General features: G+C 37.9%; 1 protein-coding gene and 1 pseudogene across 1 annotated transcript in view; one reads left to right on the forward strand and one right to left on the reverse strand.

Annotated features, from left to right (window-relative positions):
- The window catches only part of USP33 (ubiquitin specific peptidase 33), a 49911-nt gene that overhangs the window by 24603 nt on the left and 5733 nt on the right, over positions 1 to 19575 (reverse strand). Inside the window, 9 exon segments of the mRNA XM_042464246.1 lie at positions 400 to 802; positions 3199 to 3277; positions 4843 to 4956; positions 6281 to 6350; positions 7441 to 7543; positions 10351 to 10503; positions 15270 to 15332; positions 16134 to 16187; positions 16954 to 17071. Of these exon segments, the coding sequence (XP_042320180.1) occupies positions 400 to 802; positions 3199 to 3277; positions 4843 to 4956; positions 6281 to 6350; positions 7441 to 7543; positions 10351 to 10503; positions 15270 to 15332; positions 16134 to 16187; positions 16954 to 17031 (1117 nt within the window). The 5' untranslated portion in view covers positions 17032 to 17071.
- Positions 10136 to 10205, forward strand: LOC121930191 (annotated as a pseudogene).

Here is a 19575-nt window from a genome sequence, read left to right on the forward strand (position 1 = left end):
TTTTATCTAAAACTGCTGTCTTTCATTCTTCTCCTTTATGAAAAAACTGGCTATAACAAAACTAATGCACTCATATCTACCATCCCAAATTAATCAATATAAAAATATTCTGCCATACTCAAATCAAAAGTGGGATTAGAAATACTAGGGAACTGTTAAAACATAATACAGTGCGCCCTTGCCTTACACGGGGGATCTATTCCGGACCCCTCTGCGTAAGTCAAATAGCGCGTATCCTCGAGGCCCATTGAAAATAACCCAATTGCACGGCTTTCAGCATAAGCGGACAAAGTGCCCATGTAGTAAGGGGAAACAAATGCAGGATAACTGGGAAGGGGTTATTTTAATGGTTACTATTGAGATATTTCTGTGACATCAAAGTAATAGTCATATAATCACCTGAGTATCTGCTGTGTATTTGCACCTTTACTGTTTCTTGATTATTCAAAAGTTCAGCCATTTCAAAGAAAGTGTTTATGTCTTTTTCTGTGTTTTCCACAGAGCTTGCTGGGTTCATCTTGGCAGACAAGGATTTCTCTTTTTGATAGTCTTTAGATACATTTTCAGCATCCTCTATTAACATAGCATCTTCTGCATGGTTCTCCACCACAGGTTTTGACCAAGATTCACTGTCTTCCTTGTCTGTGTTACCACATGAATCAAAATCTCCATCTGATTGGCTCCTCTCTTCTTCTCCCGTCTCTTCTACATTTGTTGGGTTAGTATCCTCTATTGTGAAAACAGGCTCTTTTAACTCTTCATGTAGCAAATCCATTAAACAACGCAGAAATTCTTGAGCATCCTGGAAGTAAACAGTATATCTTTTTCAGAATAGCAATTCAGTGGTTCTAGGTATTATGTAAAACTAAAAGGCATTTTCATATATAAAGCACGTGCAATGTGTTGGCTGGTATTCAGTGTAGCATTTATATATTTATAACCTAGAGATGTTGTTGACGTTGTTTGCTGCCTTTTAGTCGACGTCAACTCATGGCGACCCTATGAATGAGACATCTCCAAGGCCCCCTATCCTCTGCTCAGATCCTGTAGGCTCAAGCCTGTGGTCTCCCTGATTAAGTCTATCCATCTGGCATGCAATCTTCCTCTTTTTCTTCTGCCTTCTACTTGTCCTAGCATTATTGCCTTTTCTAAAGAGTTATGCCTACTCATGATGTGGTCAAAGCATGACAGCTTCAATTTAGTCATCTTGGATTCAGGCTTGATTTGTTCTAGGACCCAATTGATTGTGTCTTTTTAGCCATCCATGGTATCCTCAGCAGTCTTCTCCAGCACTACATCTCAAATGAAGTAATTTTTTTCCTATCTGCTTTCTTTACTGTCCAGCCCTGACATCCATACATGGTAATGCAAATACAATGGCTTGTACAATTCTAACTTTAGTGTTCAGCTAATCTATAACTTATATTTTTGTTTTCTTTGGCCTGGTCCAGATGGGCATAAAAGAATGCCCTCGTCACGTGCGAGGGGTGGCGCTTCTAGACGCCCCTCACCCGATGAGGGCGTCAAAATGATGGCGCCCTATACAGATGGGCACAGCCATCGTTATGTGCCAGACAAATAGTGTTCGCACGTCGTGGCACCATTATGACACTATGAGTGCATCATTGGTGCACTGCGACATCATAATGGCATCGCAAGAAGAACCCGCTTTTCACGGGTTCTTTCTGGTCCATGGGGAAGTCCCGCATCTGGAGGCTGTGGCTTCCCCACGGACCAAAACTAGGCGCTGGGAGACTGTCTTTTTTGGACGATCTGTCCCGCGCCTTTATGTTTAAATTTAGGCCTGTTTTTGCACCCTAGAGATATATTTCAATAACCAATCTGTATTCAGTAAGACTGTAGTCTTATTGAACCATCCCACCTTAAGAACCAGCCACCAAATCAGGCAAAGGAAGTCTTGTTCAGCTTCCAACTGGTACACATGGCCGAGAATGACATTTCATTCATCTCCTGCCAGAGAGTGAGGCTGTGATAATGAGAAGCAGGACCTGGCAGAAGGGGAATGGAAACATTACCCTACTTGCACCCCAAGTCAGAAGCTGAATGGACTTCCTTCCCACCATTCTGGCAGGTGGCTCTTAAGGTGGGCTGGTTGTGGTCATGCTAAGAGATGTAACTTAGCTACACAGCTGAGCTGGGATACTGAAGGTATTTTTTATTCAATTTTACAATTAAGTATTTTTTATTCAATTTTACAATTAAGTATTTTTCTCAATAAAGATCCAGAGATATATACAAGGAAGATGATTGTCTGAACATGACTCTTCCTCCCACTCCTCCTCACAGCAGTTTCATGGAAACCATATTCTGAGCCTCAGGGGGCAAGGCTAAATGAGGGATGTGGTGTTGTGGGTTCAAGAGGAGGCTCCTTGAAAATCAAGAAATGCTTCTGCCTGATTTTTGCAATCCTCTTCTCCCTGATTCCCATGTGCTACAGCCCATTACATTCAGAAAGGCACACAGACTATCAGAAAACATTGGTCAGGTGCTACTCAGGAGTAAGGGACAGAAAAATCCAATTAAACATTCATTACATGAACATCTAAACCACATTGCTGTTATATGCCTTTGACTCTGATTTATATTACCCTATCTTAGAGCTATTATTCAGAGGTGGTTTGCTATGCTTTCCTGTAAGGCTGAGAGAGTGTGACTTGCCCAAGTTCATCCCATAGATCTCCATCACTGTGCAAGGATCTGATAAATTAGACCTTCAAATATTCAGTATTAGAACCAAGATGAGTAAACTGAGGCTGTCATACTTTGGCTATATCATGAGAAGACATGACTCACTAGAAAAGATGATAATGTTTGGTTAGGTAGAGGGCAACAGGAAGACAGGATTCCAGATGGATAGACTCAATCAAGGAAGTTACGGCCCTGAGTCTGCAAGACCTGAGCAGTGCTGTTGAGTATAGAGTAGGTTGGAGATCTCTCATTCATTGGGTCACCATAAGTTGAATTCAAATTGAAGGCAGCTATCAAACAACACCAAACATTAGTTCCTAACATTATGAAAAACAAAAGAAGTTTGCAACTTCCAAGCTCCCGATGTTGGGCTAAAACACTAAGTTGTTGTATTTTGTTACACTATGAACATAGATAGTATTTCAGCTATATACTAAACAATATTTTGCTGCAACAGCATTCACAGAAGGAGCCATAAGAAAAACATACCTGTTGAGTATAGCCTCGAAATGCTGGATTAACTGTTTTGATTCCTTGGAATAAATTTGTGGGGACAACAGCTCCAGGCCTGGAAGAACAAGTGAATATATAATTTTAAAAATTCTTTAGAATGCTTCATGTTACTACTATTCAATCTGGAATAGCTCCTAGGGCAAGAAATCAAGACTACGGTATTATTCTGTAGTATGATCTTATCATGTCTACTCAGAACTAAATCTAAGTTCTATGGGACTTATACGAATTGCATTTATCCATGCACCCATAAGTGCGAAGACTCTGTCTAAACATTATATGAAAACTGAGAGATTTTCAATTATTTCCAACTGTGATAAGACATTTGGTGGGCTACACTACTTGGGATGCTACTGATTGGCAAATATTCCTTTCACTTATCAGAAACACACACATACATCTTCATAAAGCTCCTTCTGCCATGTACGTTACAATTCTGTAAGCACACAAAGGTGTTAAAAACACTAATGTAAGAAGACACTGAGTCCCAATTTTGAGGGGAAGGTGGTATACAGGGCGCCCTTTTTTTACGCAGGGGATCCGTTCCAGATTCCCCCAGATAAAGAGAATTCCGCCTATGCTCGAGCCCCATTTAAATGGGCCTCGTGTACGCAGTGGTGTGGTGGCGTACGCCCTATTATTCCCTATGAGACGCGCCACCCCTTCTCCCACGCCCGCGTATGACGCAGGCGCACTGTATAAAGAAATCAAATATGATGACGATTAGGGCCAGAGACTTACATTTCATCAAATTAAGCTGTACAGAAAAATAAATTGAGTTCCCAGAGGTAGCTTTCTAGTTACTTCTGGAAACAGAATGCTGGACTAGATGCAGCTTTGCCTGATACAGTCAAGAAATTGTTTTATCATGCATTTTGACCATATGCAATTAAAAGCATTACTAAACATTCAGACTAAAATTCTAACATTATACTCCACATATGCCCTGACACAGAAATAATTCCAGTGATTTCAATGGGTTTTCTCCAGGTATGTGTATGTATGACTGTACCCAAAGGAAAAGCTTAAGTCATCAAGCATGACAATCTGCTTTTATAAATATATATTTAATAATTACTTCTTAAAACAGAATTTACAAAAATTACCACACAATCGAAAATGTGGGATTTTCAACTTACGATCTACTGTATATACTCAACTATAAATTGATCTCATGTACAAGGGGAGGGCACATTTTGGGGCAAACTTTATGTATTTTGGTATGACCCATGGATAGGTCGAGGGTAAAACTTTGAGGCTCCTCAGGTCCATGGTGGCTCTTCAGTATTTCCCTGACAATGGACAGAGGCAGAGACTCTCTCTGCTTCCAGCAGCCCATTCCCAGGCATGGAGGAATGTGGGGAGGAAGGTGTACATGTGTTTCTTTGTCACTGAATGAGCTTCCATCATCGACATTACCATAATGACCCATATATAAATAGACCCAGGATTTTGGGGTCAATTTTCGGGCATAAATTTCTCAACTTATAGATGACTATATATGGTACATTAAGTTCACAAGAACACGCTAATTGTATAAGGTCATATCCAGAGTGGTTTAAGTGAACTTCCAAGAGGCTGTCTTACAAACAATATACCAAAATGGAAACAACACAATACCTGCTTTTATGCCAGAGGTCTGTCATGAGTTTGTAGTAACTTCTGCAAATAGCTGGTTTCTTATCAGTCCGAGCTAAGTTCCCACAGTCAAGAAAAAACTGTGTCAATGGTGGGCTGGTAATGAAGAAAAAGAGCACTAGTAAATTGAAGTAGTAGCAAATGTGCCAATATTCTTGCCACCATACTTATGCAGTTCCTTGCTCACTGTCAAGTACACTCCTCATTAGTATTTGACTGGGTTGATAAGATCATGTGTGCATGTTTTCTTCCTTCTACTCTGTTACTCTAAGCATCCTTGTATGTAGCTCATGAAAAAAATTACGATAAAGGTATTTTCACAACTACCTTCAAATACCTGGCAAAATCAAGTCTTAGTGTTTCACAATCCTGCAGTTTGCAAAATTATGAAGTGGGTTGTCAAATGCAAAAATGTGGGCTGCCAATTAATACATAAAACTTCATCTTAAAGTTGAGTGATTTTACATTAGTTAAATTACATCTATAAAATTAAAGTTATTTGCTGAGGCAAAACTTCTGCATTAGATTGCAGTATTTCTACTTTATACATTAATAACGCATCATGGAAAGTAATGAAGTGGGTTTCAAAATGTCTGTTAAAATGTTAAGTAAATATCTTTATTTTATCCACTAAACACATTTATCTATCTTTGCAGTTTGGAATACAGAAATTTAATCACTTGTCCTTTAAAAGTGTTTCACTGCATCCTTTGCAACTTCCAGCCCAACCAATTAAATGCACTAAAATAATTATTTGTACTGTAAGAACTCTAAAAATCACTTTCTTACCCTCAGTGTCATAACACTATTTAACTCTTTTATTACCTAAAATCACCAACTATTTCTGCCCTTAATAAGAGGCTTATATAATTACAGGAAGACCTGTAAAGCAAATATAGATATAGGTTGAGTCTACCTTATCCAGAATTCCAAAATCAAGCATTGCCCACAAGGGTGGATGAGATACTGATAACTTTGTTTTCTGATAGTTCATTGTATACAAACTTTGTTTCATGCACAAAATTATTCAAAATAATGTATATAAAATTACCTTCAGGCTATGTGTATATGGTGTATATATGAAACATAACTGAATTTTTATGTTTAGACTTGTTTCTCATCTCTAAGATCTCATTGTGTATATACAAATATTCCAAAATCCAAAACATTTCTGGTCCCAAGCATTTCAGATAAGAGAGAATTAACCTGTACTACTTAATGTGAGTTGTAAACTTTGGAACTTCAGGAAGGCACATACTTTTATCATGGACTTTACCAATAATTTCAGTTAGGATAAGGTTTCAGTTACTGTTACTAGATTCTTAAAGAGTTACTGATCTTCACCTCTAAACAAGCTATTAATTGATCTGGAATTTCTGACAGCTGAAATATGCACTACCCTAAAAATAGCTTTTCTTACCAATTTGAAAGAGCTTGTAAAGCTGCATTCATGTAACAGGTATTTCCAATGTTTTTCAAGCCTGTTAGTCCTATAAATAAGGGGGAAAATTGCTTAGCAAGCAAACAAAAAAAAAAACAACCAAAAACAAATTATGATACATGTAAGAAAAAAAATCCTTAGATGTTGAGAAGCAAGATTTTACTCTGTTTTGCCCATATGGATTTTCCAAACCTAATGAGATTGCTTTGAAAAGAGATATGGTATCATATTTTCTCTTAAAACATTTTCTACAAGGCACTGGGTATCTTCCTTAATGTGGGAAATCCAATCCCCTCATCACCATCTGCAAGTCTTTCCATACTCCTATATTAATCTATTATTGGTTTAAATCACTATCTTCCTTTGACTATCACTAGCACTCCTAGACAAAGCAGCAAAGAGAAACATTTATATCCCAGCTATTTCAGTTTACAGTGGCTCGGTTAAGCGAGCTTGGCTGATTTCACCAGCATGAAGGGCCTGTTTATCTGCTCTGTTTTTAAAATGGCAGAAACTGAACACTCGCTTTTCAAGCTGGAGAGCCCAAACTGAGAGGCAAGGGGATGGAAGAGGGGAAGGAAGAAGGAGCTGTAGGAATGCAGGAGAACTGGTGGTTCTTTGGTGCTTGCCTTCATGGAGCACAAAGAAAAAAGGGGAACAGTACTGGGGCGGTGACTGTGTGATACCTGCCCTCATGGAGTGCCAATAGGTGAGGGGGGCAGCAGAGAAGCAGCAACATCTCCAGCACCTCCCCTCAAAAAAGAGCCAAGAGGCGAAGGGAGCAGTGGGGACGCAGCAACAGTATTGGCACCCTCAACTTATCCATGAGTCATATCAAAATCCATAAGTTTTGCTATAAAACCTGCCCTCGACTTATACATAAAGATGACATACATGAGCACGTACAATAATTTTACTCTTCATGTAACATGCCATAGTGGTAGATTAAAAATGACACACTCATGGCAATCAGATTTCTTTCATGAGCAGGATACTTTTTGAACTCAGCTTGCACAGAAAAACTGCTTTGAAACCAATAATGAGACAGAACTACAACAAAAAATAGATACTGGTATATTTCTCATAGAAACAACTTGTGTCAATTACTGTCATTCAGAAGAATTATCTAATTATATTACCTCTCGCCTTGAATTCATCTTCTTCATCTACCTGTGTATCTAGCTCATCAAATGTTGCAATCAGAGAAATTTTCAGTGTTGGGATACTAGGCAACCTAATATCCTTTAAGAAAAAATTAAAAAGCAAAACGTAAGTATCGGTAGTATTATTTGTGAATATTACATTTTCCTTGCTTCCTCTTAAATCATCCCCCAAATTTATTTGAGTTAATATGTTTAGAAACAAAGCCAAAATCTACTGATATGTAAATGTAATGATTTGTTCTTAAAGCATGACATATGAAGCACTAATGATTACATACTGGAAGGTCAATCAACCACTGGATAGTGATTAATAATGTATATCTTTCCTTTGGTGCAGCAATGAAAGTAATGCTGCAAACTGATGCAGAATTAACAGTGCATTATAAATGCAAGCTTATATAGTGTCTTTGAGACACTTTTAAGAATGTTTGCCACAAGATGACTCAGCGCTGTAAGTAAGTTTTCAGTAAAAGAATAAAACTTGGAAAGAACTGTTTGGAAAGCAAAGAAACTGCCTATTTTGCCACTTCATACAGAACCATCAGTCAGTTCCATCATTTTTCCATATTCATATTGGAGTGTTCCACAGTGGTTGAACTTTCTGGAATCAGTGGCTGTGCTTCAAACTGAATGGAGGTCTCAAGCCACATGATTCTGCCCTGGGACTGAAGCTCTTCAATATTTTTATCAGCAGTTTAGATGATGGGGTGGAGGAAATCCTTATCAAATTTGGAAGGTTAGCTAACACATTGGAAGATAAGAAAGGAATTCAAAAGTACCTTAATAAACCAGAAAACTATTCTGAAATTAATATAATGAAGTTCAACAGAGGCAAATGCAAAATTCTACATTTATACCCCAAAAACCAACTGCACAAATATAGTAAGATGGGGGTTACTTGGCTCAGCAGTACTACATGTGAAAGACTTTGGCATTCTTGTTGATCATAAGCTGAACGTGAGGCAGCAAAGACATGTTGGGGCTGTAGCAAAGAAAGCAAATGCTATCTTAGCCTATATTAATAGAAGCATAGGCCTGTTACAGACTGCCAAAATAAAGCTGCTTCGGGTCTCTTTGGAAGTATGCTATTTAAATGATGCATGCGTCCTAAGAATCTGGAAGCTGCACCAAAGCTGCACTCCAGTGCTTAGGAATGGAGTGTGGCTTTGGCGCTCTTAGGACCCATGCATCATTTAAATAGCATACCTCCAAAGAGACCCAAAGCAGCTTTATTTTGGCAGTCTGTAACAGGCCATAGTTTCCAAGTTGAGTAAAGTAATAGTCCCCCCTATATTCTACACTGGTCAGGCCTCATTTGGAGTACTGTGTTCAGTTCTGGGCTCCTTATTTTAAGAACGACATAGACAAGTTGTGGAGAACAAAACATATGAAGAGAGGTTGATGGAGCTAGACATGTTCAGTTTGATGATAAGAAGACTAAGGAGTAGCATGATCATACTCAATGGCTACCATAAGGAGAAAGGTGCAGGCTTGTTCTCTGCTGCTTCAGAACTAAGTCTAATGGCTTTAAGTTACAGAAGGGTAAATATCAATTCACATTAACAAGAACTTATATACCATAAGAGCAGTTCAGCAATGGGACCAATTGCTCAAGAAACAGGGAGAAGTTATAGATCTCTCTCCGCCTGTCAGCCATGTGAATGAAAAGTTTTTTTTCTATTCACAACTGACACCTTTGGACATATGCACTTTCTGTGTTCATGTCATCCCCACAATCAAACCAAACGTCAGCTTTTCCCTGAGTTGTGATTTTATCAAGAGTTGGGTTGTTGTTGTTTTTGGGGGTGGGTTGGACTTATGTAACAAACTTACTTAAATGTACAAGTAACTGACAGTTTATAAACAGACTTGTCCAGCATTGCCCAACCTTCAGAAGTGTTGGATTACAACTCTCATAATGCCCAGCCAGTTGAGCAGTATAGTCCAATTTATCTAGAGGGCACTAGGTTGAAATGTATAAAAGGTGGTAACAGAAATTAATTCCCAGTGTCACATTACAAAATACCTTAACAATTCTGTATAAGATCAAATATTTAATCGAAGTAATATACTGCAATAAAATGTAACATAATATGTGCACTACTGTTCCGATTAAAAGTAAAAAAAACCTGGAAAAAAGCATACTCTAAAGTGACTCCTAATGTATAATTATGTGTAATGTATAACTATAATCATAAAATATTTAAAAACCCACACACACTAAGCATAAGCATTTAATATGGCATTTTAGAGTTTTGAAGTTTTTTTCACATATATTCTAAAACTTAAGAGTATAAAATCAAGAATTTAAGATGAAGACCAATGCTACATTATTCAAAGTTTGCTAATGCAACAGGATTTTCTCCTTCTTTCTTGTTCCTTGTGGCTACTGACACTCTCTTCCCTCAATCTGCTCCACATAGTGCCCAATTTTTCAGGATAGACTAAGGATCTTTGGTGGGAAAAAAGTTGCATTATAAGGAGCTTGCAACTGCATACCACTATGAAACTTCACATATTTTTCATTGTCAATACAATTTATTGAGTAGCCCAAGGGCCGTTTCAAAATACTAGTAACATAATAAAAAGCAGTATCACACAGCTATATATAAAATGTAAATACAGTGCACTAGGTGCAATAAACCTCCATACAATATAAATACATATGCATATCGCTTCTCGGCCTTTTGGCTAAGATCAAGTGTAGTGCACATATTTTGTTAAAATTTGCCATAACTGTTCTGCGAAATGCTTTGATATAAGAACAATAAAAACTCAAATAAAAATTCACCTGAAACTTTTTAGAATCTCTACGAAAACAGAAAGATAATCTATGTACAAAGTTATTTCTATATACAATTCTGAATGAATTATTTCCCTACTTACCTGTATAATGATGTCTGGAGCTTGATGAGACAGTCGTACATTTTGTAGTGAAGAATGAGATCTCAGTTTTCTGTCCAGAAAAACCTCTTTGCTACATGCATAACACCAGACACGTAGAGTTGTAAGATTAACAGTCAGACAGTGCTTTGTTTCCTAAAAAAGCAAGATCAGTGAACATAAGAAAGCTAACAAAACAAATATTTTTAATTGTAAGAATAGCTAATACAGAAAGTAAACTTTCAATAAATGCTATTAGTGCAGCTATTGCATTCTGATGTTCTACTGAAGATTATAATCAGAAAAGCAGTAAAAAAAAAGTCAGGCACATCTTGTTATACAGATAACACTGTTGATGTCTTCCTCCTTGTGCTTTAGTTAACTTGAGGAGAATATGCATCAGGAAACAGAGGGCCAAATACATCTCAAAGCCTGTAGAGACTCAGGCAACAATCACCCACCGGGATGGGATGGACCTAGAGAACTTGGGTAGATAACAATCCACATCTTAAATGGAACAGTTCCTTGCTGCAGAGAAGTAGCAGAGGAAAAGAGAAAACAAGTTCTGCTCAGAAAAAGCAGTGTTGGAAAATGAATTGCCATTAAAAAATTCAGGTTCTGTACAACCGTATTTGAGAAGTTCTCATTTCTGACCTGTATGCTGGTCTATGCTCAGGGTAGAGATCAGGGAAAAAATTATATTAAATTATGTTTTTCAAGAAAATAACTCCAGCCAGAATGTAAAACACCTTTTTTTCCCAAGGAAAAATTGAAGGGATTAGTATTTACATTTGCTACATTCTACCTCTCCCACTACTACCTCCTCCTAGCTCTCAAAAGACTTTAAATCCATGGGAGGCAGGCAGCTATGATGGCAAAATGGCAGCACGAAGTAGGAGAGAGGAAGAGAGAGAGAGTAGCAGACAGGAGAACCTTGTAAGATGTTGTCTATGATGCAGAGCTGCATGAGAAAAAAGGATCAGCCTGTGCAGGAAATTGGGAAGGGAATGGATGTTGCAACATTTGATTGCGTTTGTAGGGGTCATTACAAAAGTAATAGTGTATTTTGGCCAGAAGTAAGAGAATATTACACTTAAAACATTTTATAGTTGCAGATAAACCCAAATTGGAAATTTTCAGAAGAAATTTCTTCCTTCCTTCATCCATCTATTGTAAGGAATAGAACTGTTCGGTTACTATTAAGGGGTTTTTTTGTGGTTTTTTTGAGCAGGGGTTTAAAAGGATTTCAGTGTGGTATTAATTATTCTAATACAGCCTGCTCACTCTGACCAAATGGGGGATAAAAATAGTATTTCAGAAATACTGTAGTTAAGAAATCATAATTACATATGAGTCTGTGAAACTTTCAATATCAGGTGTTTTAATAAGTGCAAACAATAAATGAAGTTTTATTTTTGTATAATTAGATTTTGAATGTTTTATGATTTTTATAAATAAATGAATATTATTTCATTGACTGGCTTATGATCTTCTCACAGATAGGATTGCTGCTGTTGCTGATGCAGGCATCACAGCATTAAAGAATATGAAAAGATGGAAGAGCATTAGGACGATCCACAATCAAGTACTTGTGGCTTCAAAAATGAAATATTCTGGCATGGGTCTGAAATACCTGTATATAGAGGAAAACCTTAAATATAAAGCTGAACTCCTTCAAAGATGATCAGTTCAAAATGAGGTTCCACACTTAATGGGAAGCAAAATTTGAAGTAGCCAAGGGACTGAGAATTGTTCATGCATCACAAAGAATGTGTTATGAATACAATTCGAATGTGAAGAGCTGCTCTATGCAGTTTTGTCTCACTCTGTTCTTTGTTTTCTTATTTATCTTTCAGTGCCATATTCTGACAAATTAAGACAAGTCTTGGATGCCACTGGAAGAGAAGACAAATGTATGAAAGTATGAACATCTGCAATAATGGCCAAAAGGAAGCAGTAGATTAAGAGCTGAATACTGAAGTAGCCAATTGCAAGGCAGTGTGGACAGAACTATTACCTTTGTTGCAACAGAGATATTACCTCTTCAGCATGTATAAAAACATCCTTTTGTGAATTAATTTGATTTCTTGCTCCAAAAATATGTGTTTCAAGACAGTGAGAAATAGAACTGAGCAGACTGTAGTCAGCATGCAAGAAAAACAAAAAGCAGATGGTTGTTGTGTCATATACAGCAACCCCTGTAGATTACTGGACTAAATGCAAGAAGAATTTCCAGGGTGGTGTGTTAACAACTTGCTAGATCAACCAAATTATTCTTAAACATGAGGTGGCTTCAAGACAAAAAGATCCTAGACAAACCGTGGTGGAACTCAACTGAAGCAATTATACAAGGCCCTATTGTGCATTAAACAAACAGAATGGTACTATATGCTACCACTCTTTGTGACCTGATAATAGAATCATAAAGGTGGAAGGAACCACGGGGCCATCTTGTTCGACCCCTTGCCATGCAGGAATACACAGCATAATGTATTAGTACAGATGTACACAGAGGTCAAGAGGCTATAGCCATTATGCATCCTGCTGATGAAAGATGTCATGCCCATGGACTATCTGCTATGAACTATACACATTATGAAAAACAAGCTGAACACAGCAGAAACTAAATTAGCACCATAAAGGTTCTGCCATCTGCGCCTGAGAAGGTATTATGAACTTATTAAAAAGTGACTTGTACCTCTCAGGGAAGACAAGTACCTGCATTTGACAGACCTCCTCCACCCTCACATGAAGGATGGTTGCAGATAATGAGGACACCAAGATCAATGAGTGAGATTAGAAAATAGAGAATTTCAGATGTGCCATCACAGAAGGGTAGATGTGAATGCATGCAATCCAATGTTCTGTTTTCTTCCCAGCAAAGGCCTATCGAGATGTAATAGCAAATAATTATGTAATATGATGCAGACAAATGCACATGAATAGGGGGCATCTTTCACCCCAGTACACCCCCATGGGCCGCATGGGCTAGTGATGGAAATGCCTAAATGCTGTGTGTACAAAGTAAGATGTTACATAATTCAGGAAGAAATAAGTCAGTGATACCATTTCTTAACAGACATTTTGCCTTTCTTTCCTAGGTCCACACACTTAATTAAAAATATTTTAATTTTAATTTAATATTTTAAAAAGGCTGAATTTAAAAAATATATTAACTTACTGAAAAGAGCTGTATGAATTAGTATTTTGCAAATGTAGTTAGCTTCCATATGTGTGGTTTTGAGTTTTGCAGACTTGATTATTTGTGGTTTTAATATGTTCTCCCTAGGATCTCTAGGTCCTAGAGTTGACCATAGAGTTGTGCTGGATAACCTAAAAATTCCTAGAGAAAACACTTCTCTAGGCATTTATATGTCCTCCAGCATTATTCTGTGATCAACTTCTGGTATATGTTCATTGCAAAGTTGTACTGGAGGACCTGGAGATTCCTGGAGAGGTGTTCTCTCAGGTAAAAAGAATAGTGTTTTTTTATTTGCAGTTTTTCCAAATTCACAGGTGTCCTTCACTTTCCAGCCAACTTTCCTGTCTCTGACTCAGTGTGCCAGAAAGTTGTATCTTTGTTCCAGTTATCTTGGCTTTGCTCTACAATTGTTTTAATAAACTGTTTTCTTACAGTTTTACATAGTATGTTGGCACTTTAATAAAATTAATTCAGGGCTGAATCAAATAATACCTGCCTTGCCTCACATGTTTTGAACAGAGGAAGCAGCAAGTTAAGTATTCTGTATAATCTTCCTTCTGTGTTAATACCCAGTTCAAGGGATTTTTTGCTTCTCAAAAAATTGAGAGAGAAAGGAACTATCCCATAAACAGGACCTTGCATTATTTGACAATTTATAAGTGTTCTCCCAACTCTAAATATAAGAACCAAAGCTTATGTGCTCATTATACTTGTCATTTACTGAGAATGAATCCTGAAAGACAGTTTATTTCATGACCAGACCAGTGTCATTAGGACTGTTTCTCTTGTTACGAGAAATGTAGCTCGTATCTTAAAAGCAAAGCTGCAAAAGAATGTGGTTGTGCTAGTTATACATTTATTGGCGTTTTGCAATCGTACATCTCCTTCCCACATCAGCTTTTTGCATTATAACATCTTTACTGCAAGAAACCCAAATGTCAAATAATCTTTCAAAGAATCTTGGGAAAGATTTTACACAACCTTTTACTTTGAATTTAATGCTTCTCACACTACTACTTTCAATAAATATGTTTAATTGCATACCATGGATACTAACACTGGTGTAAAATGACTAGCTGTTGCATCACACTATTCCACACATTTTGCTACTAAATATACTGGCAAAGTTATTAAATTAGCTTCTATACAGTTAATGTTGGAAGACTTAGGCTGCATCTGCATTGTAAAATGACACAACTAACTGCCATGACTCAATGCTATGGAATTCTGGGAGTTGTCGTTTTGTTAGATATTTAGCCTTCTTTGTCGAGAGCTCTAGGGTCACAACAAATACCAATCCCAGGATTTCATAGCCATGGTAGTTACAGCAGTGTCAAACTGCATTATTTCTGCAGTGAAGATGGAGCCATAGTAATTACAGGTACTAAATAATAACAGTATTTATAAACAGTATAAATCAAACTGTTCTGGGTTCTAATTTAACACCTAGCCCCTTCCATCATCTATTGCAGTGATTCCCAAACTCTTGTTTTGGACTTCAGCTCCCAGAAGCCTTAGCCATATTAGCCACTGGTTCAGAATTTTGGGAGCCGAAGTTCAAAACACCTGGAAGGCCATAGTCTGGGAATCACTGATTTATTCTGTATTAATAAATCAGGAGTTCAAAAAATAGTCATGAACACAGTCCCAGTATATCAGGAAAACTGGAGAAGCTTTGACAATGTAATCTATTAAAAGTTAAAATATCAACCAGATATACCTGAGAATGTATGGTGCTGTGATCTATATGAGACTCTCCACAACCAACATATGAGCATCGATTCTGTCAGACAAAGAGGAGAAATTATTAAAAATATGTAATACACTATATCTTCAGGAGCTTGATCGCCAACAAGTTCCATACATAATGACAAAGATCAATGAAAAACAATACTCTTTCTGAATCTATACAAAAGGGTCAACAAGGAAGGAAGACAATGTGTCAGTTGGTCATAGAATCATAGAGTTGGAAGAGACCGCAAGGGCCATCCAGTCCAACCCCTGCCATGCAGGAACTCTCAATCAAAGCATCCCCGACATCAGAGGGGCAGTTTTTGTGATGCACTTACTACATGAGCCAAGACAATGAGTTGAGCAGTTAATATACTGTACCAAACATTTCTGACTAAAATCATTTTGGAGTAAATATACACAGTGATCTTTTAGCAAATACATCTAATAATGATTATTGAAGTATTTATGAGTCTTTTCCACCTGACTTTCTTCTTTTTAGCCGACTACATTTCCCCCCCCAATGATTTTATTTTACAAACACAGACATGCAGTGGTTGAAACAAAATCATCTTTTAAAAAGGTACTGGTAGTTTTATTTTGTGAAGTATGCCACGCCGGCTCTCTACTGCTATCATGTTGGATGTGAATACAAAACTTGTTAGCTCAAAGTGGTACTCAAACATAAATTTAAATGTGGTCTTTTTTTATTAATGGCCTAAAATATAAAAGAACACACACCAAAAGAATGCCAAGCAATCTAGTGCACATACTAAAACCTGCACTACAGCTCTCCCATGACTAGTGGTGAGTGAATATTGTTTCCTACATACTATATGTTAATTCTGCTTACCTCTAAGCATGCCCAAAGATTTGGTCCTTTTATTTTACAGTCCTGGCAAGTGCCCTGTTAAAAAATACCAGACAATTGTGTGGTTAGTTAATAAAACTGGTGTGAAACAAACAATAAGACAGACAGAAGACAACTGCACATTATTTTCATTCTGGAAGGACTAAATATTTGGTAAATTACTAATTCAGGAAATGTGCTTTTTAAATATGCTACCTTTAATTTGAGAGAAAACACATAGCTAAATTCTGTTCTTTAAAACTCATTGCTGTTCTACAGTATATCTTTGGTTCTACTGGATCACAAATGTTATCTGTACAAATTCTACTGCCTTTATATCTAATAAGGGCTTGTACAGAAAACAGAATGCAATATTGTATTCATATTCTAGGTTAAACAATGCAATACTATATGTATCTACAGAGAAGTAAATCTTATTGAGTTCAATGGGATTTATCCCTAAGAAATTATATATACGATTGCAGCACTAAAAGCAGAAAGTTAAACCTATATTAAATCTCCTGCTGCAAATCTAAGAAATTAAGAAGGGCATTTTTAGCAACTGATTCAAATTCCAATATTCATGGTTCTCTAAAGATATAGAAATAGATAAATAAACTGATACATATATAATCTCTATATCTCAAACTTACTAGTGAATTTAAAAATCAATGGTTCCATCCATTTAATAAGACAAGTGTGCTGCCTATTATAACGCTGACACAGAGGTATACCAAATGAGTTGTACTTTAATCCATTCAAGAAAAAAATAATTAAGAAGCTAATATTAATTCATCAAGTAACCTAATTAATTAAGACTCACATGAGATTTTTGTATTAAGTCTTCCTTAGTGATCTCACCAACAGACTCCAGATGTGAGCAATCACTTAGTGCCGACATTTTAAGAGAAGTCACTTCCAAAGCCAGGTATTATCTACACCTTGAAAAGAAACATGATTATTGTACTCTGAGAGGTGGCTAGTACAACTAATAGCATCTGGCAAAATTTAAAACCAGATTATACAATTTAAACAGTTTATGATAGCATTGCAAAAAAATGTAAAATAGCAGAATAACAACAAGTGGCCTTTGTGAGACACAGAAAATAACATGCCTATAAAGTGCTTTTGGCCTGCCCAAAAATTATGCAAATAGTGATGTCTCTAAATAGCCCAACAGGTTATTTTTATAACCTTTTCTTCATATTACAGCCTCTAAGGCAGTGATGCCCAAACTCAGTGGCATTCCTGCACCGGGTGCCTGGGGTGTGTGTGACTTCTGGAGGTGGGACTTCCACCTTCTAGGGGCGGGACCTCCGGGGGGGGCCAAGGCACACTCTCTCAGCGTCAAGCTAGCAATAGCAAACCCTCCTCTAACAAAACTTTCCAAGAAAACTCTCTCATAGATTCACCTTAGGGTTGCAATAAATCAGAAACTACTTGAAGACACCACACATACAAGTCACACTCTCTCAGCATCAGGGGATGACAATGGAAATAATAATAATAATAATAATCTTTATTTGTATACCGCTTTTCCATGGACGATCAAAGCGGTTTCCAATATCAGATTAACAATACATAACACATCATGACTCTGCTTCTCTCCCCTCAAGATGGTGGTCGGGAGGAGGGCTTTTCTTCTTGGCAGGCAGAGGCCTGTTGTTTCTTGCCTGTTTCTCTCCCCTCTGACAAAGCTTTCCCCATTATGGTTTCAGCTCAGGGTCACCAGGAACTGGCGCTCGGAACGGTCATCTGGGCCCAGTTGGAAATGACTTGGAGGCACACAACAACAACAAGCATAATGAAGCACAGAAGGCACAGCACAAGAAAAAAAGAGAGCCAGCGGTTTGAGCAGGCAACTCTGGAGACCAGGGCTCTAATCTCAGCTCAGCCATGAAACCCACTAGGAGACCTTGGACATGTCACATTATCTCAGCCTTAAAAGAAGACAATGGCAAACCTCCTCTAAAGAAACTCACTTGGAGACCTTGGGCAAGTCACACCGTCTCAGCCTCAGAGGAAGGCAATGGGAAACCTCCTCTGAAGAAACTTTGGGAAACATTTGAAAGCACAGAAAAGCACTCTCTCAGCCTCAGAGATGGCAATGTCAAACTCCCGCTGACCAAGCTTACCAAGAAGCCCCTGTGCTAGAGTCATTTTACCGTCACCAGAAATGAACTGAAAGAACACAAAGCCATCCCCGCCAAAAGAGTCTGGGAGGAGGAGGAGAAGAAAGTAATGGCACCCTTCGGCGACTGTGCCTCATGGCAGGAGTGGCGCTTCTAGCCAGAAGGGGCAGGGCTTCTGGCACTTTTTGTCACAGCTGGGTTTTCCAAGGGAGAACTGGGCCACAGTAGGGAGCTGAGAAGCCAGTCATGCCTCTCCGCCGCATGCCCGCCCAGAAGGCTTCACGTCCCATGCGTTCGCCAACACAGCTCTATGTGTGTGAAACATTTTAAAGTAACATTTGAAACATTTTAAAGTAACACAAAGGCTGACAATAATTTGTTTCAAATATAACATGGTATAATGTTAATGAGTGCATCTTTCATCCAAAGCATATTTACTAGAGTTTAAATAAGTCAGGTTGAAATACTAAAAGGGCACCTTTCAACTTTGGTTTATATGCCAACTGCGCCCCTAGAAACAGTGGTACACACACTGGTAACCTCTCGTTTAGATTTCTGCAATGCGCTTTACATGGGGCTATCTTTGTACCAAGTTTGGAAGCTTCAATTGATCCAAAACGCTGCAGCCAGATTGGTCACAGGTACATCTAGATCTGACCATATTACTCCAATATTAAAATCATTACACTGGCTGCCGATCAGCTTCCGGGCCCAATACAAAGTGTTGGTCATTATCTTTAAAGCCCTACATGGCTTGGGCCTGGGTTACTTAAGGGAACGCCTCTCCCTACACAATCCGCCCTGCACTCTCAGAACATCAGGGAAGAAAATATTGGAATATACAAAGACCAGACTAATCACAACTTCCCATAAAGCGTTCACAGCCGCGGCCCCCACACTTTGGAACAACTTACTGGAAGAGATCGGTCTTATCATTACCTTAGATGCCTTCAAGAAGGCACTTAAGATGGATCTATTCCGGGAGGCCTACCCATCTAAGCTTCTATAACTGATCTTAAAGAATCTTCCACACTTGAATCAATAGTACAGAAATAGATGACAATTTGACTATTTTAATGACTGTGCATGTATTTTTGTGTGCTTTTATTGACATTTTGTAACTGTATTGTTCGATTTTATCTGTTGTAATCCCGCCTCAATCCACAGGGTGAGGTGGGAAATAATAATAATAATAATAATAATAATAATAATAATAATAATAATAATAATAATAATAATACTTGTTTCATTGCTGCAGTGTGACCAAAGAGCAATGCAGTGCCCATGTCCTGCTTTTTTCATGTTATTTCTGA

This window comes from Sceloporus undulatus, chromosome 4 (assembly GCF_019175285.1).
Source record: "Sceloporus undulatus isolate JIND9_A2432 ecotype Alabama chromosome 4, SceUnd_v1.1, whole genome shotgun sequence".
NCBI classification, from domain to species: domain Eukaryota; kingdom Metazoa; phylum Chordata; class Lepidosauria; order Squamata; family Phrynosomatidae; genus Sceloporus; species Sceloporus undulatus.